The 22,766-nt window shown below is 37.0% G+C and overlaps 1 protein-coding gene across 2 annotated transcripts in view; it reads right to left on the bottom strand.

Moving 5' to 3' along the window:
* Positions 1-13: 13 nt before the first annotated feature.
* LOC109078801 (drebrin-like protein B) overlaps positions 14-22,766 on the bottom strand; it is a 32,996-nt gene continuing 10,243 nt past the window's right edge. The window contains exons 2-16 of one of the 2 annotated variants that reach the window (XM_042757329.1): positions 12,824-12,879; positions 11,326-11,438; positions 10,304-10,378; positions 5,861-5,998; positions 5,605-5,682; positions 5,127-5,278; positions 4,980-5,034; positions 4,777-4,851; positions 3,561-3,666; positions 2,996-3,460; positions 2,521-2,910; positions 2,351-2,431; positions 1,969-2,084; positions 1,822-1,873; positions 14-1,745 (exon numbers count right to left, since the gene is read on the bottom strand). In XM_042757329.1, the coding sequence (XP_042613263.1) occupies positions 1,609-1,745; positions 1,822-1,873; positions 1,969-2,084; positions 2,351-2,431; positions 2,521-2,910; positions 2,996-3,460; positions 3,561-3,666; positions 4,777-4,851; positions 4,980-5,034; positions 5,127-5,278; positions 5,605-5,682; positions 5,861-5,998; positions 10,304-10,378; positions 11,326-11,438; positions 12,824-12,879 (2,089 nt within the window). In that variant the 3' untranslated portion in view covers positions 14-1,608. The remainder of the gene's footprint in view (positions 1,746-1,821; positions 1,874-1,968; positions 2,085-2,350; positions 2,432-2,520; positions 2,911-2,995; positions 3,461-3,560; positions 3,667-4,776; positions 4,852-4,979; positions 5,035-5,126; positions 5,279-5,604; positions 5,683-5,860; positions 5,999-10,303; positions 10,379-11,325; positions 11,439-12,823; positions 12,880-22,766) is intronic. The other variant, XM_042757330.1, reaches the window with a different exon arrangement.

The raw sequence follows: 22,766 nt of genomic DNA, 5'->3' as shown, positions 1-22,766 counted from the left end.
ACAAACTAATAGATTCATGTACAAGAACAATTTATTGTAAAGAATGACCAAAATTAAAAGTAAACAGCATTTTTGTGTGTATGTGTGTAATTCTCTTGATTCTTACAGTGCATGTGTCAAACAATTTTACTTGACTAAATGTTCAATGTTCAAAACTCATTGTGACCCATAAAGTGAATCCCTTTAATTTGATCTCATGCATTAATACACAAGTAGTGAATATGGTTTCTTGATCATGATACTCAAAATAGTAGGAAGGCAGTGTGCTGGCTGTGCAACAAATCAAAAACATAAAAGCATTATTGCAGAATGTGAAAAAAAAAAAAAAAAAAAACTTATTGTTTATTACAACAGAGAGAGTATGTTAAATGTGTTGATGATTCTTCTATTGTTTGGTCTTCCCCATTAATACAGAAGAACTTTGTTAGTTGGAAAATGACCTACTTTACTAAAATCTGGTTACAAAAGTTAAATGGATTAGTCAGACTCTCTCTAGAAGGAACAATATCCATGTTCATGGTCAAAGAGAAATAAATTACATAGAAAAATGTGTATTTGATAGTATTTTCACAACAGTGAACATTGTCTTATTTTACACTACCGTTCAAAAGTTTAGGGTCAGTAAGATTTACATTTTTTTGAAGGAGATGAATACTTTTAAAATGTTACAAAAGATTAATTTTGTACTTTCTGTTCATCAAAGATGTATATATATAAATCCACAAAAATATTAAGCAGCACAACTGTTTTCAACATTGCTAAGAAATGTTTCTTGAGCACCAAATCAGCATATTTGAATGATCCCTGAAGATTAAGGACCTGTATTTAACTTTTTTTTTTTTTTTTTATCAAATAAATGCAGCCTTAAAAAATTGAGCTTTAGAGACTTCTTTCAACAACATTAAAAATCTTACCGACCCCAAACTTTCAAACGGTAGAAAGATGGAAGAATTTAATCTTGATGGAAGCTTCAGAGCATTTAAAAACATGTAACGGCAGCCAAGCTCAGTCTTAAAGGTATCTGCTTGTTATATAACACTCTTTTTTTTTAACATCATTTTTTAACCATGCACTGTATGTATGCTACTCAGAATGCTGTAAACACATCTCTGCTTACAGGTATTAAACCTATATTATCAACACGTTTTACTGGTACTATAACATAGTACTAGTTCTCAAAAAAAAAAAGTTTCTATACTAGGGACCAACTGACATGTGACTGTATAAGCTGGATTTATGTGTAAAGGCCTCAACATAAACTGAAATTTGTTCTCAGCAGACACCTCCACCACCTTTGGTATCATTTAGTAATGGTAACAGTAACAACGGAATGTAAAATAATAAATGATGTAATGTGTAAATAATAAAATGATCATTTGTGTACAATCAAGTGAGAATCCTCAGTCTGGCAGTTGATGATCACTAAAGTCTCAATTGTCGACTTTGGCTGCTTGTTTTGGAGTGAAAGGAATCGTTGTGAATGCTTCACTTTCAACCCTTTTCCTGTGACTCTTAGCCTCAGAGTACATGGTACATCCTCGTAGACCAGGTTTTGTGGTTCTTGGTCCCTGAGAATTGGTAAAAAGGGAAGAGGAAAAAGAAAAGTCTTTAGATGGTCTCTACGTAGTTGGCAGGAAAAAGGCCCTGGCGCCCATCTTTGCTGGAGCCCCTCCACCAAGCTTTGTCGACTGTTTCCACATCACTGATGATGTCACCAGGTTCAAATGAGAGCTCAGTGTCATCCTCTGTGGAGAACAGAGACATTTCAAAGGATATCTTCATAAACTGCCCAGCACTGCTGTTGAAGCAAGCCACACTAACCTGCTTGGTAGTCATATAACGCTCTCACCCGCAGAAGTCTTTCTGGGGATGACTGCAATAAGAAGGAACAACAGGTTTTAATACTTCCTTTCTTCTTTTATCACATTAATGTTAATGACGAGTCATGATGTCTAGTGTGCTATGTACTTTGCCATTCTCAGTCACCACCTCCGTCTGGATTTCATCGCCATCTTTCTCCTCACGATTAACCGTATAACAGTACCGCTCAGGTGTGCTGTGCTCAGATACCTCAACATCCTCTACTTAAAAACGAAACAAGGTGTTCAATATTCATACATCTATACATTCATCACACGAGTAATCTTCAAACTGTGATTCCATCCAAACAGGGGATATAAAACATGCTTGATACTTTGAGCTGCTTTTAGAACACATATAGTTTTCATTTGGATATAAAACATGCTTGATACTTTGAGCTGCTTTTAGAACACATATAGTTTTCATTTGTTGTTCAGTCTGTTGTGTTTGGAAGGACTTGGAAGTCTGGTAGCTCTAATTAGCTCATTACCTGTCCCATTCAGTGGTCTGCCACATTCAGATCCATCTTCTTCATTCATCACATCATACTCTGAGGCATTCACACATGACTCTGGACACACAGCACGAGAAACATGTCAGTGACATCCCAACCATAGACATATTCTGCATTTCTTCCCATTACATCTCTGTTCTCATCACCTTGGCTCTCTGGTAGGTCCTCCTCAACTTCATCATCTGAGATTTGTACCACATTTCTAGGCTCTTCAGGTGCTAAATGGTCCACATTTGCCCGTAATTCCTCAGATTCTGCAGCAGGCTGCTCCTCAGGTTCATCCTTAGACTCAGACTCTGGTTCCTCTGGTTCCTCAACCTCCACCAGGGGGCTGATGACAGACTGCACGTCCTCAGGCTCTTTAACTGCTTCTTCATAGTTTGTGGTGATATCTGTATCTGAAGGTGGAGCTGACATGGCTGAAGTTTCCTCTAGTTCCTCTACCTCTTCTTCATCTTCTTCGACAAGCACAGCCTTGGCAGTGAAGTCCACTTCTGGCTTTGGTTCACACAGGATTCGAGAGCTGGTTACAAGCTCTGGAGAGAAGAAAGTGTCAAGATGATTCAATCTATAAGACCACTTAGACCTTAACTGTTGTTACAGGACCCTAAGTTAACTTACCCATAGTGTGCAGTGGGTTTTCTGTGAGTGTAGCTGGAGGAGGTTCTGTTGTGACAGCAAGTTCTTCACTGCTGTCGTAGTTGCGAGTCTCAGATTTCTCTTGACTATCCAGCAGCTTTGGAGATGCAGGGGAAGCTGAATCGTGGACTGGGGCTTGAGGAGGTGGCTGGTGGAGTGGAGGGGCTCTGGAGACAGGCAGACTGGGTAGAGGTGACACAGGTGGGACAGAGCGTGGGGGAGGTGATGTGGGAGGAGATGTTTGAGGGCGCTGTGGTGAGGGGATCGTCCGGTATGGTGGACTAAGTGGGGACGTTGGACATTTGGAGGATGTGGACGGGCTGCGTGGGAACGGAGACCTTGCAGACGGACTGAGAGGGGATGTGGAACCAGAAGTGGAATAGGCCCTTTCAAAGATGAAGGCTGTGTCTGTCAAACTGCGTTGGTAGCGACGGAATGGAGATTTCCCTAAGCACCAGAACATAAACTTAAGTCAAACAGACCTCAAGTGAATACAATAAACACTGGAAACTGATAAAGTTAAAGGGCTTCTGAAGGTCATGTTTACCTGAACGAGGTGAACCAGGGCTTGAAGAATTTTGCGAGGATGCCGATAACTGCCTGAAAAACTCTCTGGGATTGATGGTGCGCTGGGAAACAAGTGCTGCTGCCTCCTACAGGCCAAAAGAAGAGGCATCATTCAATCTAGCAAAAATGTGGTAGTGTTGATAAAAGAACAGCCATGAAGGAGATGCAAAGCAGTGGGTCTCGACTGGTTTTTACATTACTGACTCAACCAATATTCTTTTGAATGCAAATGTAAACAAAAATGACCTTATAATCAAACACTAAAATGTATGAATATAATCATAATATTATCAAATATATAACAAGTTGAATTGGTTTCATGTTTTTCAGTAGTTCAAGCCAGTAATACAAAGCACAAATCACTTTGTGTTCAGCATTAAACCATATGTGACCCTGGACCACAAAACCGGTCTTAAGTGTCAATTTTTCAGAATTGAGATTTATACATCATCTGAAATAATTAATCAGCTGAATAAATAAGCTTTCCATTGATGTATGGTTTGTTTGGATAGAGCAATATTTGGTCGAGAAACAACTATTTGAAAATCTGGAATCTGAGGGTGCAAAAAAATTGAAATATTGAGAAAATCGCCTTTAAAGTTATGCAAATTAAGTCCTTAGCAATGCATATTACTAATCAAAAATTAAGTTTTGATATATTTACAGTAGGAAATTTACAAAATATCTTCATGGAACATGATCTTTACTTAATATCCTAATGATTTTTGGCATAAAAGAAAAATCAATAATTTTGACCCATAAAATGTATTTTTGGCTATTGCTACAAATATACCCCAGGGACTTGAGACTGCTTTTGTGCTCCAGGGTCACATATTTAGTCTTGTTGCCAGTTAATGTGATGTAGCCTGTGTAATACTTTCTTTTACATTTCTTTTATCTTGCACAAAATACTATCAAGCAAGATAAGGAAGTGCTTTTCTCCTCCCTTTTAAAAGTTGACAAGACAATTTTTAATACAACAATGCCTGATTATATGGTTAGTTGAAAGTTATTTTTTATTTTTCCTCTGAAAACAACTGCATTTTGTGTTTGAAACTCACAATCTTACTGACCGTAACAAAGTTAATGTATTAATTCTAGTGTAGTAAATGTAGTCATGTGCAGGGACTAGACTAGATTTACTTTGGGTTGTACTGGCTGGATCTGGATTATTCCCAAAACGGGGAAAAACTCACTGCTGCTTTCTCAATGGACTCGCTGCGTCTGAGCCGGGCCCTCATGTCCTCCTCATGCTCCCTCTTCTGCTGCTCCTGTCAGTTACACAAAGAAGCCAATATCGTTACCGTCTATGACTCCATATGATCATTTAACCAAAACATGTTGAAAAGCTTACAACTTCTCAGTAAAAGAAACTGAATACAATCATTAATAAATTCACCCATCTCGCTTTTTCCTCTTTTTTAGCCTCTTCCTCAAGCTGAGCCTGTATCCTTCTGCGAAAAAAACAACAGGAAGTTTAAGCTGAAATACTGTAATTAAATCACCTTCAGACAGAAGTGGGTTTTATCAGGTGGATGTTACAAACCTTTGTTCTTCAATCATCTGTAGCTTTTCGCTCATCTTTCTCTCTCTCTCTTCAGCCTCTTTTTTTTCCTGCAGAATTCGTTCTCTCTCCCAGCGCCGTCGCTCTTCTGCAGCCCTCCGACGTTCTTCCTCCTTCCTCTCCTCCTCCTCACGCTAACACACACATCATATTACACTCATTTATGATCAACTACATCTGAATAGCACTATTAATAATTGGAGTCTGAACAAGAGGTTCGTTAAAATGAACTGATTTTAAATAATTACTACAAATTAGTACACAGAGTACTTTGATTCTGGTCATCTGCAAATATTAAATATAAATCTAATATTTTTGCATGACGGCTGGTTGATTGTACATTATCTCTTACATGGCTGGCATATTTTTATATCATTGTTTTACATTTTTCTGCAGCATTTTGGGGAACACACAGGCTGTTAAATGAAAAAAACCAGCTTTAAACACAGTTCAGCTGTACCTCCGCTCGTGCCCAGAAGGAGTCTCTGTTAATCCGTCTCATCTCCATGGCAGCATTTGTCTTCTTGTAGTTTGTACCCTGTGGGTGTGGCACAGAAATGCAACAAAAGACCCAAAATGACATGAAACATCAGTAAGAGACGACTGGAGCACTTAACCATGTGTATCAATCAATTCTAATGAGAAACAGACTTCTTCTATTTTAATTAAGGAAGCTCTTGTGCACAGCCAAGTCTGTGTTTTTTGTGGTAACTTACCACAGTCTCATCCTTATCCGTCGTCCTTGAGGTTCTCCTCAGCCTCTCCATTGGAGGTCGAATCTTTGCAAAAGCCGCCATTATCAGCTCCTCCGTCACCTCATCTTGCTCTGAGGCTGTAATAAATACTTGAGCTTCCTGTGGTGACATCAACATCAAACATCAAGAGAGTAAAAACTACTGACCACATCCTTGAAGCTGCTCCATATGAACACATTTTTCAACACAGCAATTTTAGATAAGTTTGTTTCTCATTGCATCAGCCGTTTTATTGCATTTATATTAAGGACTGAATATTATTCTGATAATATTCTGCACAACAATTTGACTTTATTTGTGGTGTCTGTGAAGACATTAAATAAAGAGCTAAGAGTTTTTTTTTTCATGACCAACATGTGTACAAGATACAGAGCTCATCAGCTTTTGTACTGGAAAAAGTTTGAATAAACAAGGTTAGAAAGCGATTCACAATAAACTAAAATGCTAATTTTCATTAATATTAAACTTATTCAGTTAAAAATGCTGTTAATATTTATAAAACTAAACTAAAAAGCAAAAAACAAAAAAAAAACTAAACTAAAATGCTAATTTTCATTAATATTAAACTTATTCAGTTAAAAACAACTGTAAATATAAACATTATTTATTCAAAAAATGAAAAATTCAAACAATTAAAAAAAAGTGAGAACTGAATTAGTAATAGAGAGAACAGACTGAGGGTCTGAATTATTTTCTGTTGTACATCAGAGGCAGGATGTAAGAATGTATAAGCATGTCTTCATACAACATTTTCCCTTATAAAGCATTTTGCTGTCATCAGCTTCCATCTACAGCTCTGAAGATCCACTGAGGATTTATATTACATGATACCTGCTCAACAAAACACCTCTGATCACAGTGAATCTAGTGTAAGATCTGGTTTGTGGGAGAGAAGGGAGTAGAAGAGCAATGCAACTCTGTGATGACAGACACTGTGCCAGAGGGCCTTGTGAGTGCTGGACTGGGCTCCAACCCAAAAAACCCCCACAGCTTTTCAATGGATTAACATACCACTACATTCAGCCCTCTTTCCACATTTCTCTGACATGCACAAGAGCTTGAACAAGTCAGGACCAATTTGTTTACTCATTGCTTTTTCTCTGACTGGAAAGACTTAATCTACAGAATATTAGGTTAAAATTGAGCTAATTTTCTCCTCCCTTTATTTATCTTTTATATCCCTTTTTCTGCTTGGGAGGAGTTAAATGACTTAATTCTCTGTTATTACTTGCTTTAGATGAGCCCCTTGACATGTAGTTAGCCCCAGGGCTTGATGAATACTGATGCCAGTATTAACAGCACTGAGGACAGACGCTCTCTCATACACACCTCACGCCTGCAGCTCACACTATACTGATATCTCATCACAGACCACACTGAAAAGAAAAATACTGTTACCATTCAAAAGTTTAGGATCAGTAAGATTGATTTTTTTTTTTAAAGAAAAATCTTTTTTTTTTTTTTTTTTTTTATAAATGATGCATTCAAATGATCAAAAGTGACAGTAAAGACATTTATAAAACAACAAAATATTTTGGTTTCAAAAAAATCCTGTTCTTTTGAGCTTTCTATTTATCAAAGAATCCTACAAAAATGTATCACAGTTTGCACAAAAATATTAAGAAGCACACCTGTTTTCAGCATTGATAATAAGAAATGTTTCTTCAGCAGCTAATAATCATATTAGAATGATTTCTGAAGCATCATGTGACACTGAAGACTGGAGTAATGCTGCTGAACATTCAGCTTTGCATCACAGGAACAAACAACATTAGACTATATATTAAAATAATAAACAGTTATTTTAAATTGTAATTATATTTTACAATATAACTGTTTTTATCATTTAATAAATGCAGCCTTGGTGAACATAAGAGACTTCTTTAAAAAAAAAAAAACATAAAAAAACTTTTGAACGGATTATAGATATAGATATTCAGAAATGATTTTATCAAATCAAAATCAAAATCTTTTGAAGTTTACCACATTCCCCTGGATGGGAATCACAAGTATTTATCTTATAGTCTTGATTTGTGTCATTCAAAAATTGGGATTAATGGTCATCATTGATGACTAATGCATATTAAACATCTACCCTGATGGCTCATTTACCAAATTTGATTTGATTTGATATTTTGGAAGTCTTTAAAGAGCTGACTAGTCATTATGCACAAATCACAGCCGTTACTAGCACAGACTCGTCATAAGGAGACAATACAAATTGTGAGTGATAAATGGAGACAGCAGGGAGGAGTAACTGGAGGGATTTAGATGAAGTGCATTGTGGCTCGTCTTGTTACTGATACTCTGAAGGCACATCTCAGAAGCCAAGACGTACACTATGATAAATGATTTTGGATTTTACATTGGGTTTAGTTCCCCATGACCGTATGTCTTTGGAGACTAGGCCTGCTAGAGAGCAGGAAAACTGGGTGTTGTTGCTTTTAATAATTACTTCAAGGGATAATTCACCCAAAAATGAATATTCTGTCATCATTTACACACCCTCCTAAACCCCTTCTAAACCTGTATGACTTACTTTCTTTAGCCAAACATAAAAAGACATTTTATAGAATATTTCAGTGTTTTGTCCACGCAATGAGAAAATACATGTTTGAACAGTAATTTTTTTGTGTGAACTCTCCATTTTAGTAATCATTAAAAATATCTGCCAGCCTAATTAAAAGATATAAGACATGCAAGAGGACAAAGGTTTGCATATTTGTCACTGACTATTGCTTTGTCATACGCTGGAGATTTCACAGATCCCTCAATCCAAATTTAGAAAGTGTTATCATTAATTTAGAGGAATGTTGAGGCAGAATGCTGTAAATGCCTCTGACAGCTTGTCTCCGGCTGTCTGATTTTATGGCTATAACAGGGTCCGGTCCCATACAGTATGTGCTCCCGTTGGTTTGGGGGCTCAGCCTCTCCCACGCCATAAAACATAAATCCTGACCTTACGTAACCTAACAAAGTTCATCTGCTTGAACAACCATCAATCAACACAAAAATAACAACGAGATTTAAATTAGAATGGAAATATAATAAAAAACACTTTTGTAACCCACTCATGCTGACATTTATCACACACAAACACACATTGTGGATGAACGACACAATACAAGGTCATAAAGAGAGAGAAACACTGAGAATTGAATAAACAGCATTCTTGGCATGCCTGTGAAGCTGACTGGGCAATGTCTTTATAAGGCATTAAAAATGTCCCAGACATGTCTGACCCTCTCATACAACCATCTGAAAAATATGGTAATGTTAAAGCAACATGGCCTGGCTGGTGGAGTAAATAAATCCACAGACAGCTTCAAGAGGCAAACACTTATATCACAAGATATAGAAAACTTCCTAAACGCTAATGTTCCTCAAAACAAAAGCACATTTTCTATAACGAACACATCTCTCTCTCTCTTTAATTTCTGCTCTTCTCATTCAGTCTGTGTGGTGCCTGTCAGTGGCTGTTCAGGAGAACAATAGGACGTGACATGAGAGGACAGCTTTACTACAATAAGAGCTGGCACCAAGTTGCTAACCATCACAGATACTAGCAAAGGAAAGAAACCATTTACAAGAGGGAAATCTCAGAATAACAGAGGACTGCATTTGTACACTTTTTAGTAGGGCTTATGGTTTCAGAATTGTGTGAGAGCCTTTTTTACATACTCCACCCATTCATTCAAATAGACACAAAACATTTTTCCCTCCTCACCATTCGGTTGAGCATTCTGAGTTAAGAAAATCCTGCACTTAACTCAATCTGACTGATCATTTGGCTTTTGTAAGTACACAAAAAGAGGCCAATGCAAAATGGAATGTGAACTTAAACCTAAATAATAAAAAATAACTGGATGTACATGCGCACATGTTTGGGGATTGGGGGGTGTGCATATAAAATGGTTTAGTCTGTATGTTCAAGAAAAGTAGCAATTGTAAGGTAAGAGAGAGAAAATCATATATACCATATAAATCAGAAAGCATGAACTGTGATATATTAGAGGCTCTGACTAGACACGTCTAACAATCTTAATCTGAAATTCTTCTAGCATGTTTCTCAGTTGTAAATATCCAAACAATAACAAAATAATTGCTGCACAACCTGTGTATGTTTATGATGGCGTCCCCTACAAGATTCATTGTCTATATGTCTTGGAGGTTTAAACCAGCACACTATTAAAATACCTTGGATTCTGAAATACAATGCAGTTATGAAAGTTTAAAGAGTTTAATTTATGAAAGATGTCAGAAGAATCATCCAAACAAGTAAAGTAACCTACTGATTATAGTGCTGTCATTATACAAACTTTGCACAGGAGCTCTATTATGTGAAAGCAGATGATACACGGACAGCTAGTCATTTGCAATGTTTTTTGGGTTTTTTTTTTTTACCTTGAAGAAGGTCTTGATGGCAGGCACATGGCTGACACATTCAGTTCTGCGGTGCTCATCCACATTATTACCAACCTGTTTGATGTAGACAGAAGAGATTGTGTGAGAAGTGACACTTCCATTATATTTAAGAGAACTAAGCTTTCAAATAAACATCACAATATAAACCAACAAGCTATATGACATTATGTAGTGACACCTTTAAATATCCTCAAGATGCTAGAACTAAAAAGTTTGGGATTGGTAATATTTTTGTATGTTTTTGAAAGATAGATCAACAATGAAATACAAATAATTAAAATCTTTTAAACTACTCTTCTGGTGCATCTAGACCTTCTGCATCATCAGAAGTGTATCTATGTGTGTGTGTGTGTGTGTTTGTATGTATGAGCACCAGTCTAATTCACAAGAAAGTCTCTTGCAGTTAACAGGTCACAGAGACCACTCCCCCCTCCTCTATACAATGCCTGACTGGCTACAGATGGCACCTCTGACCCCAACCACAACATTCCCACTTATCGCCTTGGCAGCCAGATCCACGATGGATATTAGGAAGGTTCCCAGAATGCTTCTTTGCGTCTGTATTTGAGCTCCTTCAGCTACAAGTCTGAAGGTCAAAGCCCTTTTGTGAAGTGAAGCCATTGACACATCTGATCAACAGGAGCCTCACATCCATCGCTTAAACACAGACTGATTAATGATGTGGCAGCTCCAACAAATGAGGAACCACTTCAGGCTCACAGCAACAACCAATAGGAGCTAGGCATAAATGTCTGACATCTAATCAGAACAAGGCAAAATGACCTCATCCAGAAGTATTTGTTATAAGAGCCACAAATATTTGAAGCACCCCAAAAGAAGGGAAAGACAGACGTTCCATCTAAAGTTTAGGATCCTGTCTATTTGCAGCTTGAGACCGAGAGACCCGAGAGAACTCAGATGCTACATTTTAGTGCACTATGTGTGCATGAATTTGTTATGGCTGATATAAACTGATATAAACATGTTTATAAACTACTTACCCAGCAGACCATGACAATCTGTGGTTGTCCTGTTTCGGTCAGTCCCGCCCTGCAGAGGCCATACATTGGCCTGCTGCTGTGAAATTTCCCAACCAATTCTGTCAAACCTCCAGCTGGCAGATGACAGAGAGAAATAAAGGGACAAAATTAAAGAGGTCCAAACTGACTTCATGAAATAATGGCCACATGAAAGTAAATGCCTCAGCCAACACTTGCATTCTTTTCCCATATTATAATGATAATCTCCAGAGTACAGGACAGGTCTGATGTAATTAGCAGAGCTGGTCTTTCTCCTACACTCAAGTGAGATTTTTCTGCTTCATCTGATATTAAGAGGAACAGAGTTTGCAGTCTGAGCTTTAATTGGTAATCCTCTCTGATTTAGAAGCGTTTCACACATCAGTGTTGCATGGTTGCCCTCAGACTGAGCTTTTAAACTGCCTCAAATAGAGCGCAACAATGATTGCCCATATTTTAAGTGACCTTGGTTCTGGAAGTATTTTTTTCGGATAATTTTCTCCACAGGCATTTCAAAAACTCAGAGCTGTGGTACAGTGGGCCATGCACATGCATAGGACATTATACAGGAGCTGCTGGTCCGTGGGGACCAGTTTGGGTACAAGGTCCGGCCTGTGTCATGTCCCACTCCCCTTCTCTCATTTCTACATTCCTGTCTACACTTCTGTCCTATAAATATAGACAAATAATCCCAAATATTATAGAGGAAAAAAATGTCCAAGTATGATTTATGTCTTTTTATGAATGAACTACTGATCTTAGACAAAATACTGGCTCTCCATACTTTTTGATGGATGAATTATCATGACTTTTGTTGTTCATAATTACAGGATGAGAAACTTTTAGAAAAAAATGTATTATGACAATTGCATTCACAAAGAAAATTCTCAAAATATTTTAGAGCTGAGCATTTATATTGAATGGAAATTTCGCTAAACTTTATAATAAGTAAAACTGGCTTTATTATTTGATTAATTTACTTTTCCAAACCGAAAATAATTGTAAAATGCCCAGCTTTTCCATAGCTAGGAGAAGACTGATGATAAAACTACAGATAATATTATACTAGATTCAACTATAGATATACTAAAACAATAAGCCAGTGATTATACAAAAAAGCTATATAATTATTATAAAATATTCAAACATAAAAGTATATTTGAATATTTTTTTTTAATTTCATTCACAATCCTTTATAAGAGTGGATGGACACTGTTGAGCTCTTTGCTGTTATTCCTGTTCCTTTTTCCATGGCTTTCTTCAATTAGTGAAATTTTACAATAATGGGTAGTGTAGTTCTTCACAGGAAATTCTGCAACTAAACCAGTTGAAATCACACTGACTTACTGAGAAAATAAATGGAATTCCAAACCCATTTTCCTTTGCTTTATTGAGCATTGGTAAAAATTTAGACCAAAAAAAAAAAAACCCAAAGAAAGAAAGAAAGAAAAGACACTGGAGGAATGGTTAGCAGTCTCACCTCCTGAATCTGTGAGTTTGAGATTGTTGGTCACACCCTCATATGAAAATAAAGCCCTGAAAAAGACAGAGAGAGAAATACATCAGTATGTTACACTGGAGGAAAACACAGCAATGCAGACTGTAGAAACTAGTGGCAGAGTTAAGTTACAAGATGTGTTGAAAGCCGCTTGTAACATAATATCCTGAACCACACTATATCAAGTGCTGATACCATTTCAAAGTGAGGCAAGTAAAAAGTCAACATATCAATAGGGATCATTGACCTATTACACTATGAAACTCCTTGCATTTCACAGCCACGTCATCTTAAAATGCAGTAAGTGGGCTTGGGTGTGAGGACCATGTGTGCATTGTCCATGTATTTATTCTACATGTTCACAAGATCCCAGAATGCTCCACATATTGGACATGTATGATGCAAACCAAGCACTGACCTCAGTAAACTTAGCAGGCCTTCTCTAAAATATTGCATATACCAAATGTTCTCACAGAAGAGCTGAAATTAGTCATCTCTATCTCTCTTCCTTTATTATTGCCCTTGCTGTTTAGTTTCCAGATTTTTCAGCAAAAGTCCCTCACATCTGCTTCAATCAGAGTCGATGCCCGCTGTTGTTGGCTAATATGTTTTTTTTACATTGTTAGTGAAGTTCTAATTTTGACATGCTCAAGTCAAGACTTTTCACCCAATGATCAATAGCAAGTGTATTCATAGAGTATGAATACGCAGAACAGCATTTGAACCCAGGTCACAGCTGTCTGTGGTTATGTATCATGCACTGAGACTATTACTTGGAACTGAGGCTAAGAGAAATTAATGGATTTAGTATCAGGACCACCCGGCCACACCAAAGCAAACAGTGAAATGCAGGTGGGGCACTTGGTTTGTGAGATTAAAGACTTGAGGTTCAGTGCAATTGAATGCTGCATTTGTTGGATTGGTCCATTCCCTGTTTCCCTGCTTAGGAAATAGGGATCACAGTTTGTAAAGCTTTTCGGAAAAGTTCCCTTCTGTGGCAGTCATTTTGGTGCAATCATTTTGGTGAGGCTTCTTGTTTTAAATGGCAGCTGATGAAATTGGCACTCAAAGACACATCCATAGGGTTTTAAAATGCCATTCTGAACACAAGAAATACATTTAGGCATATTCTCTGAGTAAAATAACAGTTCTGGGACTGGATTCACAAAAACCTTCTGAAGAAAAAAAGTTTAGAAATATTTTACGATAAATTCCAAGCTCAATTTAAATGTAATTAAATTCAAATCTGCAAAATTTCTTAAGTTCTCAAATATTTTTCTTTCTTTTTTTTCTTCTGAAGATGTTGGTGATCTATTCTTGCTGACCAGCTGAATGAAGAACAATTACCGTAATAATCATAATAAGCATGAACACTATTTTCATTGATTGGAGTTCAGTATGCACTGTTGCGTTTTTTATTTCGCTGTTTATTTTGAATAGTAACTTTTAAAGAGCCCATCTCTAGATGGAATGTTCTGTTGCATTCGTTCATTATCCATCATTGGTGTCACCTCAGAGAACCTGTGTACATGTATAAGATTAGCAATATATGTTATGTTCTAGTGCTTAATTATAACAATTAACTAGAAACAACCCAACTAATTTCTATCAATGTGAGATTCTAGTCCCAAGAATATACAGTTTCAACATTACGAAACTAAAACGCCCCAATTTACTGTTGTGTACTGTTGTGTGTCAGGTGCAAATAATGATAAATCTATCAGTTGGCTTACTGTTGAACTTGCTGTGGCAGGTACACCACAGCTGCCATTATTAACAGGTTAATCTCTGGGAAAATACTTGGTCTGTTCCAACAGTTAGTCAATGTAAAATGTCAAGCAAATCCTATAATACTATATAATAACAGCCTGGCTCATGGATCAGACTTGTTTAGTAAGAGCTGGGCACTTTTAATCATTTCTCACTTCCATGATACATTTATTAAGTGAGGGCCTGAAGTTCATTTCTAAAAACTCCTCCCTAAAGTACACCATTATTCAAGTTAATAATAAAAAAAAAAATTCAGTTATCTAACAATTGTTGGTATAGTCTTCATTGCATGATAATTAATAATATATTCATTAAACTGATTCTAAATTACAATGAGATATAACTACGTATTACAAGATGTTTGTATATAAAAAAGGGACTTCTATTTAAAAAAAAAAAAAGTTTCTCAATAGATAGGAATTTATGAATTTATTTTAACAGAAGTTAAGCAAATATGCAAAAATGTGCTTCTTTAAAAATACAAAAAGTAGTGCACATTCACATTAAACTCATTTTGAATTTCAACGAGCAGACTACAATTGTGCAAAACAACAATCCTGTGCCGAAATTCAGGCTAAATGAATTTGATCTAGCTATGTGTAGTTCATGTATAGTTCAACACCTTATACAGAGAATTCCTCACTCTGTCCCCTGGAATTTACACTGAACGAGGATAATCTACACCAGCCTGTCGTCATCATGTCTCTATTGTCTCCAAAGCTTCTGATCTCTGGAAGCCTCCCAGATTGTGACCTCTGGGCTTTTGACTCAGAGCTCAGACACAAGCAACAATAACAGCCTGTTTCCCCTCATCAGAGTCTGTGTTCAGCCAAACCAACCTACCAGTATGCAATTAGCAAGTTGTGACACCATTGTTCCGGATCCTTCCACCAGTATGGGAATAAAAAGGACGACAGATTGAGAGTAACGGGGGATAAGAGATGTGCTTATACCAGCTGTCTGTTAGGGTAACTTGACACAAGCATATCATGAAGGGGAGCTTGTTAACACAGATAGGAAGTCGTGGCCTAGTGGTTAGAGAGTTTGACTCCTAATCCTAAGGTTGCGGGTTCGAGTCTTGGGCCGGCAATACCACGACTGAGGTGCCCTTGAGCAAGGTAACGAACCCCCAACTGCTCCCCGGGCGCCGCAGCATAAACGGCTGCCCACTGCTCCGGGTGTGTGTTCACAGTGTGTGTTCACTGCTGTGTGTGTGCACTTTGGATGGGTTAAATGCAGAGCACAAATTCTGAGTATGGGTCACCATACTTGGCTGTATGTCACGTCACTGTCACTGCCATAAAAGGTTTCTTTCCTAAATCTTCTGCTATGTGCTTGAATTGACAGACATTTTCGTCCTGGGTGTGGCCTTGCCAAACAGTTAAAATGAGGAGTGTTTACAAGAGATGAGGTTTGTAGGCTAATAAAGCCTGTTCTGCAATGAATCCAGCTAGAATCAATTCCAATTAAGCAAGAAAAATTTGTAAACTCAAGATGACAGCTAGTACTTAGATCAAATAACACTACAAAATTATGCTTCAGTGCATTACGACAAACAAATATGCATTTCATTTAGCAGCACAGTTCCAGCGCACGCATAAGCCCTTTGTATATCTGGTCATTTTAAAAGCATGTTGTCCTGTGGCTAATTGGTTCATCTAAGGGTCAAATCACATCATGCTGCAATCAATATGTTTTAAACATGAAGCTCCAATGAAATGTCATGGTATAGAAGTGTATTTATTTATGCAGTAAGGACCACACATTCCCCTTGACATAGTAAATGAGCACAAACAGTCAGCACTTTACTCACTGTCTTTCAGGCATGCATTGCATCTCCATGGCATCTATGACGTACCCTGGTGAGCTAGAGTACACATGCAGTTACAGTTGTTTTGCATGAACTGAAAGGAGGACTTTTGTTCTCTGCATTTACTCTCAGTCTTTCACTTTTCATAAGAATTGGTCTCAAAAATCCCACGTACTTGCATGAAATTGTAGTCATTCGTTGACAATGGGGAGAATTCACTAAACATTTGTACTTTTGTACATAGTTTTTCAGTGCAAAAGTCTGTCTTATAAGAAAGTTGCAATCATCTTTTCTTCCCTCTTGTGTTGTAAATCTAAGTGAAACAGCTTCTTGAATGAGAAAAAATGTAGGATGAGGCTTGATTTTGTTAACTGAGGTGTCATTATAGTGAAAGGTTGTAAGGGCAAATGAACTTCAAAAAAATTTACACAAATAATTTATAATAAACAATGCAATATTCTATAAAAACTAAAAAATATTGTCCATTTCATGTCCATTTTAATTTTATTGGTGACTTTAAACAGGTCATGGCTTCAATTTCCAGGAAATGCAAGTCATGTTGAATAAAGTGTTGAACATTGAGCAAATGCATTAAATATGGTTGACAAATTACACCTGGTAACCTGGTAATCCACATTTGAATGCACATCAACTGAGGATCTTACACAACACAGCACAGTGTGGTTTCATATCATATGAATGCCCAACCACAACTCCAAAAACCCCAGAATCCTGTAGGACTAGACTGAGTAGGTCTGGACATTATTTAAAAGAGCTTGTCAGTAAAACACTAAGAACAAAGCTGAGAAATCCAGGCAGAACAACCTGCAACTGAAAGCAAGAACTGACTTCAATTATAGTGTGGCCTGACTGTATACTAAAAAACGAATTCAGATTAAAAAACACTTCACAATGTACCTTAATATATTTCTTGAAATCAAATCTAACGCTGCACTAGAAATTTCCTGGAGAGTGGAGAGAGGTGTTGTCTGGAAGTCGTCTGGACTGTCCTCACCTCACACATACACACTTCCTGTGTCAAGAGTCTGATGAGAAAAACACAAGCAGTCCTGTTCTGCAGTCCAGCCAGCTATGAGCTCAAGAACAGAGAATGAGGAATAGAGGGAGAACGACGTGGACGAGGTTTGAACAGGCAGCACAAAGGAGAAAGGAAAGAGAGGAAACATTGGAAGGATGTTTTAAGATGGAGTGATTTATGTGGGTGTTTGTGTCGCAATTTAAACAATAATAAAAAATAAAAAAATCTAAATGTACACTACTGTTCAAAATGTTTGAGTCAGTGAGATTTTTTTAAAAAGAAACTAAAACTTTTATTCAGCAAGGATGCATTAAATTGGTAAAAGTGAAAGTAAAACATTAATACTTGTTACAAAAGATTTCCATTTCAAATAAATGCTGCTCTTTTTATTCATCAACAAATCCTGAAAAAAGGATGCATCACAGTTTCTACAAAATTATTAAGCAGCAGCAACACTGATAATAAAACATGTTCCTTACATAGCAAATCCGCATATTAAAATGATTTCTGAAGAATCACAAGTTACTGAAGACTGGAGTAATGACTGCTGAAAATTCAGCTTTGCATTACAAGAATAAATTACATTTTAAAATTGGTTACAAAACTGAACATATGTATATTAAATTGTAGTACTATTTATCAATATGTCTGTTTTTAACTGAATGTTTGATCAAATAAACAAAGCCTTGGTGAGTATTTTTCTGTGATAGGAGTTATCCCTCTTTACTGATCACTTATTCTCCCACTGGACTACATGCACAGACATGACCACAGGTATACACAGAGTATCTGCAAAGACAGGAATAATTTGAGTGATTTGTGACACTTCACTTGTACATGAATCCAGCCTTTGACATCATCTAAGACTTTCCAAGAGCACAGAAATATGACCTGAATACTACTCATTACCACTTTAAATTAGGCCAAAAATTGCATTTTTGCATCCTTTTTGTCTAATATCTAAGTGTTAAGCAAAATGTTGTCTCTAACATCCTGACTACATCTGTTCTCTGAAAGTCATGTTGATAAACTTCAAATAAACTCCCAGGCCAAATCCACTTGGATGTCCACCTTGCCTAAGATGGCCACATTCCATCTGTAGTGCGTAAAGCTGGAAAACAGCTGTGGAGAAGAACATTCAGCAAAATCAATGGCTCAAGAGAGAAGAGGGGCCAAGGGAGATTTACCTACCTGGTTGTCAAACCAACTGGCATGGAGGAAAAGCTTTTCTCCCAAAAAAACGGTATGAAAAGTCTCAAGTGTCTGTGGCATATTTTACTGTTCCAGAAAACCCCTTTAGACCCCTTAGTCTGAACTTACTAAATCACTTATAGTTCCTTGCCAGTGCAGCTTTAGTGTCCACAAATCTGGCTTGTTGGTACTATTTGGCTCACTAATATTCCTTGGCCTGCTTAAAAACAATCATAAATCCAAAGCAGACACCTAAAACCAATGGGCCCAAATGTCACTACACTAAAATCATGTGTAGAAATGGCAGCTGGCATTATTTACATATGTAAAAAACTTTCTTAGCTCATTATGAACTGACAGGACCAAGTTCTTCCATAGTCAAGGTGTCCTAAATAGTGAAATTTAAGCCTCACTCATAACAGCAATATGAAGTAAAAATTTGCCAAAGCTTGCAGTAAGTTGGCCTGAGGCATTCAGTGTACAACAACAATATGTGCATTTGCTTGTGTGCTGAACCATAGATTACAGTTAAATATATCCAAAGTTGATGAAAATGGATATTTTGTAGTGAACACAGCATGCAAAACGACAATACCAAGTAGGAATAAATGGGAACAATGCAAAAGAAAAGCCCTGCTTCTAAGAAAATAATTAAGGATCATTACTGTCATTGAAGGATCAGACAGAGGCCTGGCAGACCTATACCAGTCTGGACAGTGGGCTCTCTAACAACCTTTGCAGAAAGTACAAAACAACTTAAGCACATTGCCATCTGGCACAGTAACCCTGTCATACTGAATGCAGTGTGCCAAGCGCTATTCATTTGGGTGTATGCTGGCCTGGAGCAGGAACAGGCACAGGCGAATAGCTCAACACACTAAAAATGAGTTCAACAGCCAAGAAGGCTGAAATGTAGACTGAAACTCAGAGACATGAGCCTAATGAAGATGTATAATAATAATAATAATAATAATAATAATAATAATAATAATAATAATAATAATAATAATAATAATAGTACCTATTAAATTAACTTTACTGCTTGTATGGCGTAATCTAAGCTTTATAAGGCATCTATGTGAGGGTATAACTAATGCTGCCTCTCCTTGTATGGGGGAACAGACCCCTGGGTGCCAATTTTGTGCTAATGGCAACTCTTTGAAGAGTAGAAGAGGAATGAATGCATCCGGATTTCCTGAGAGAGAGAGACTCTGGTGGAACACAAAAGGATGGAGTTGAAGAGCATACAATAAATAGTGAAGGAGAGGGGAGGGAGGATGGGAAAATGAAAAGTAGTATGGGGGACTGAATTTAAGAGGATGGGGGATGGGAAAAGAAAACAGACTGAGGAGGTAGGCATGCAAATGTTATATATGGTTGCAAAACGAAATGGCATGCAAGTATGAGAGTGACTAAGTGAAAAAGAGACAGAATGAGGGAGAAAGACTTGTACAGTATATCAAGGATGTGAAGTCATAGTGCAGAATCAGATGCCAGTTATATGTCACAATGGAAGGTACACGGGCATGAAAGAAACTCTGGGATCAGAACTGGGAGTTTCTGTTCTGCCAAACAGCTCAACAAATATGACAGACTTTAAGAGGGAGAGAAAGAGCTAAAATATTTATCAGGCTTATAACGTTAGATATAATAAATTATTTTTAATTTTTTTAATTAATTCATTTAATTTAATTTAATATACTGTCATTTACTGAGAAAAGAAAAAACCGAGGCACTCGCAAAAATCTGTTTATCGGGATTACTTAAACAATTAATGACCTTCACCAGAAATAGAAGACTATTTAAGGCATTTACATGACCTCACATGCTGTCTGGCTATAAGCATACACGGTGTAAGATTGTGCATGTAAATGTATTACACTAATACATAGGAAACTTGGCCACTGTGTAAATTATATTTCAGCAACCTGTGAGGTGGAAAGTAACAATCAACTCTAGGTCCAAAGATTTTACACACTAGTTGTTGCGGTCTGGCTTTTAGCCATGGAAAATCTAATTGTTTTGCAATTAAGATAAAACTGTGACTAACAAACAAAACTGGTCAGCAAAAACTTGACACATTCACACAGGTGTGTCCAGGTTTGTGCTTCCAACTAGCATGATAAAGCCTTAACAAGCACAGAAACAGGAACAATACGTCTAGTGTTTCAGCACTGATTAATTAAAGCTTCATTTTCTCAAGTAACTATAGTGTAACATGAACCCAACTATGTAACCCCAGTCTACACACGGGAACTGTAGTAGCCTTTCATAGGTAACCTTATATGCTGTGATATAAATAGCTATCCACCTGAAGAGAAGCTAGGTAATCCTAACTTATACATCCAGCCTGTTTAAGTGAGACAGGAATGTTTGCATGCTATTCTTCTCTTAAATAGGTTCTATTATTTCTGCACAACTTTATCTGTGCAGGAAGTCCATTTGAGATGATGGATCGTTTCAACAAGGCATCATGGCCAAAAAGGTTACTAAGACCCTTATCAGAATCACAGGAACTGACTCCCTATTTTCCATCAACAATGCTGCTATTACCCTTTAAAGGAGATCTACTGCTGACCTCCAAAGTCTGAAACTCTGTAAACTTTCCAAGCTTTTGCTTTTGTTTTGTTTGTGATCCCAATTTATTATATAGTCATTATTGGATGGGGGATGGCCATAATCATTTATGTAATGACAACTGAGGCTGAGCTGAAAAAAAAACCCCCCCCCAAAAAAAACACCTATCATTATATATAATGTTTAATTATTTTAAATGGTGTACTTAGACAATTACACTGGAACCATTTCTATCCTCCCATTCTGTCTCTCTCTCGTTCTCAGATGAGGACTTTGGGCTCAAGGCCACCAGCTCTAGCAAAACATCTTGGACATCAAGCATTACAAACATTTACATTTGTGCATTTGGCAGATGCTTTGAATACATTGCCTTCCCAGTATACAGTTTATCTGTCCATGCATTCCCTGCATGACCTTAGTTTTGTTCACCGTTTCAAATGTAATGAAATTTGAACATTATTTGAATCTCAAAGTCTTCCCTACAGCATCTAAAGAAGGTGCACTTGTAAACATATTTTCTGGAAAGTGTCTACAATGTTTTGAATATCAATGTATCACAACTATGTAGCTTTCTGATAAATGTGTGACCTTTGATTGTGAAGTCCCTAACCGGACAGGGTGAGTTTAGCCACTGGCCTCTATAAAAAAAAAAAAAAAAAAAAAAAAACACTCCTCTGGGACAACTCTGGCATTTCCTGTGCCGTCTGTCCCACACAGCTAATGGAACACAGACCCTCGCTCATTTACACACAGTCTGGTATCCCTCACACAATCAACAACGAATAAACAATTCTTCTACTACTATCTTTATAAATGAATCACATATGTGAAGTTAAACAACTACATTATCATAAAAAAATGACATTCAAATTATTTAAAATTACAAAAAAAAAAAAAAAACAGTAGTATTTATAAAATGATTGTAGGTTTGCACCTCCACCATGATGCTCTCTGTGAGAAATGCTGCAAGTGGAGTGATACAAATTATGAAAGGGTTCCCATGTTGACACTGGTAGAATATTGCATGGCTGGAAAGACCTCTCAGCCAATCAGATGTGAGAACCAGAAGTAACTGTTGTATAACAGTGAGATAATATAAATATTCAAGGCAGCATTTGATTCCTAACAGTCCAAAAAGTCTCTTATGCGAATCAATTAAAATTGCAGTTTCCCTGATTCATTATTTACTCATGTCACGAAAAAACTACACCCACGTTGCGAATTTAGTGAAATATTTAAAATTACTGTTTTCTATCCTGTGATGGAAAAGCTGAATTTTCAGCATCATTACTCCAGTCTTCATTGTCAAATGACCCTTCTGAAATCATCAGCAAAAATGCTACACCCATTATTATTATCAATTTTTTTTTTTTGAAAAAAAGGATTCTTTAAAAACAGAAAGAAAGACACATTTAAAGTTGGATGAGATCTGTAATATTTAACTATCAAAATAAGAAAATTACGAAAAAATTAACACAAGACATTCAACATATCACTCACAATATCACAAAACAATATACAATCAAGACCACAATACC

This window comes from Cyprinus carpio, chromosome A5 (assembly GCF_018340385.1).
Source record: "Cyprinus carpio isolate SPL01 chromosome A5, ASM1834038v1, whole genome shotgun sequence".
NCBI classification, from domain to species: domain Eukaryota; kingdom Metazoa; phylum Chordata; class Actinopteri; order Cypriniformes; family Cyprinidae; genus Cyprinus; species Cyprinus carpio.
This window is presented reverse-complemented; position numbering and strand designations above follow the sequence as displayed.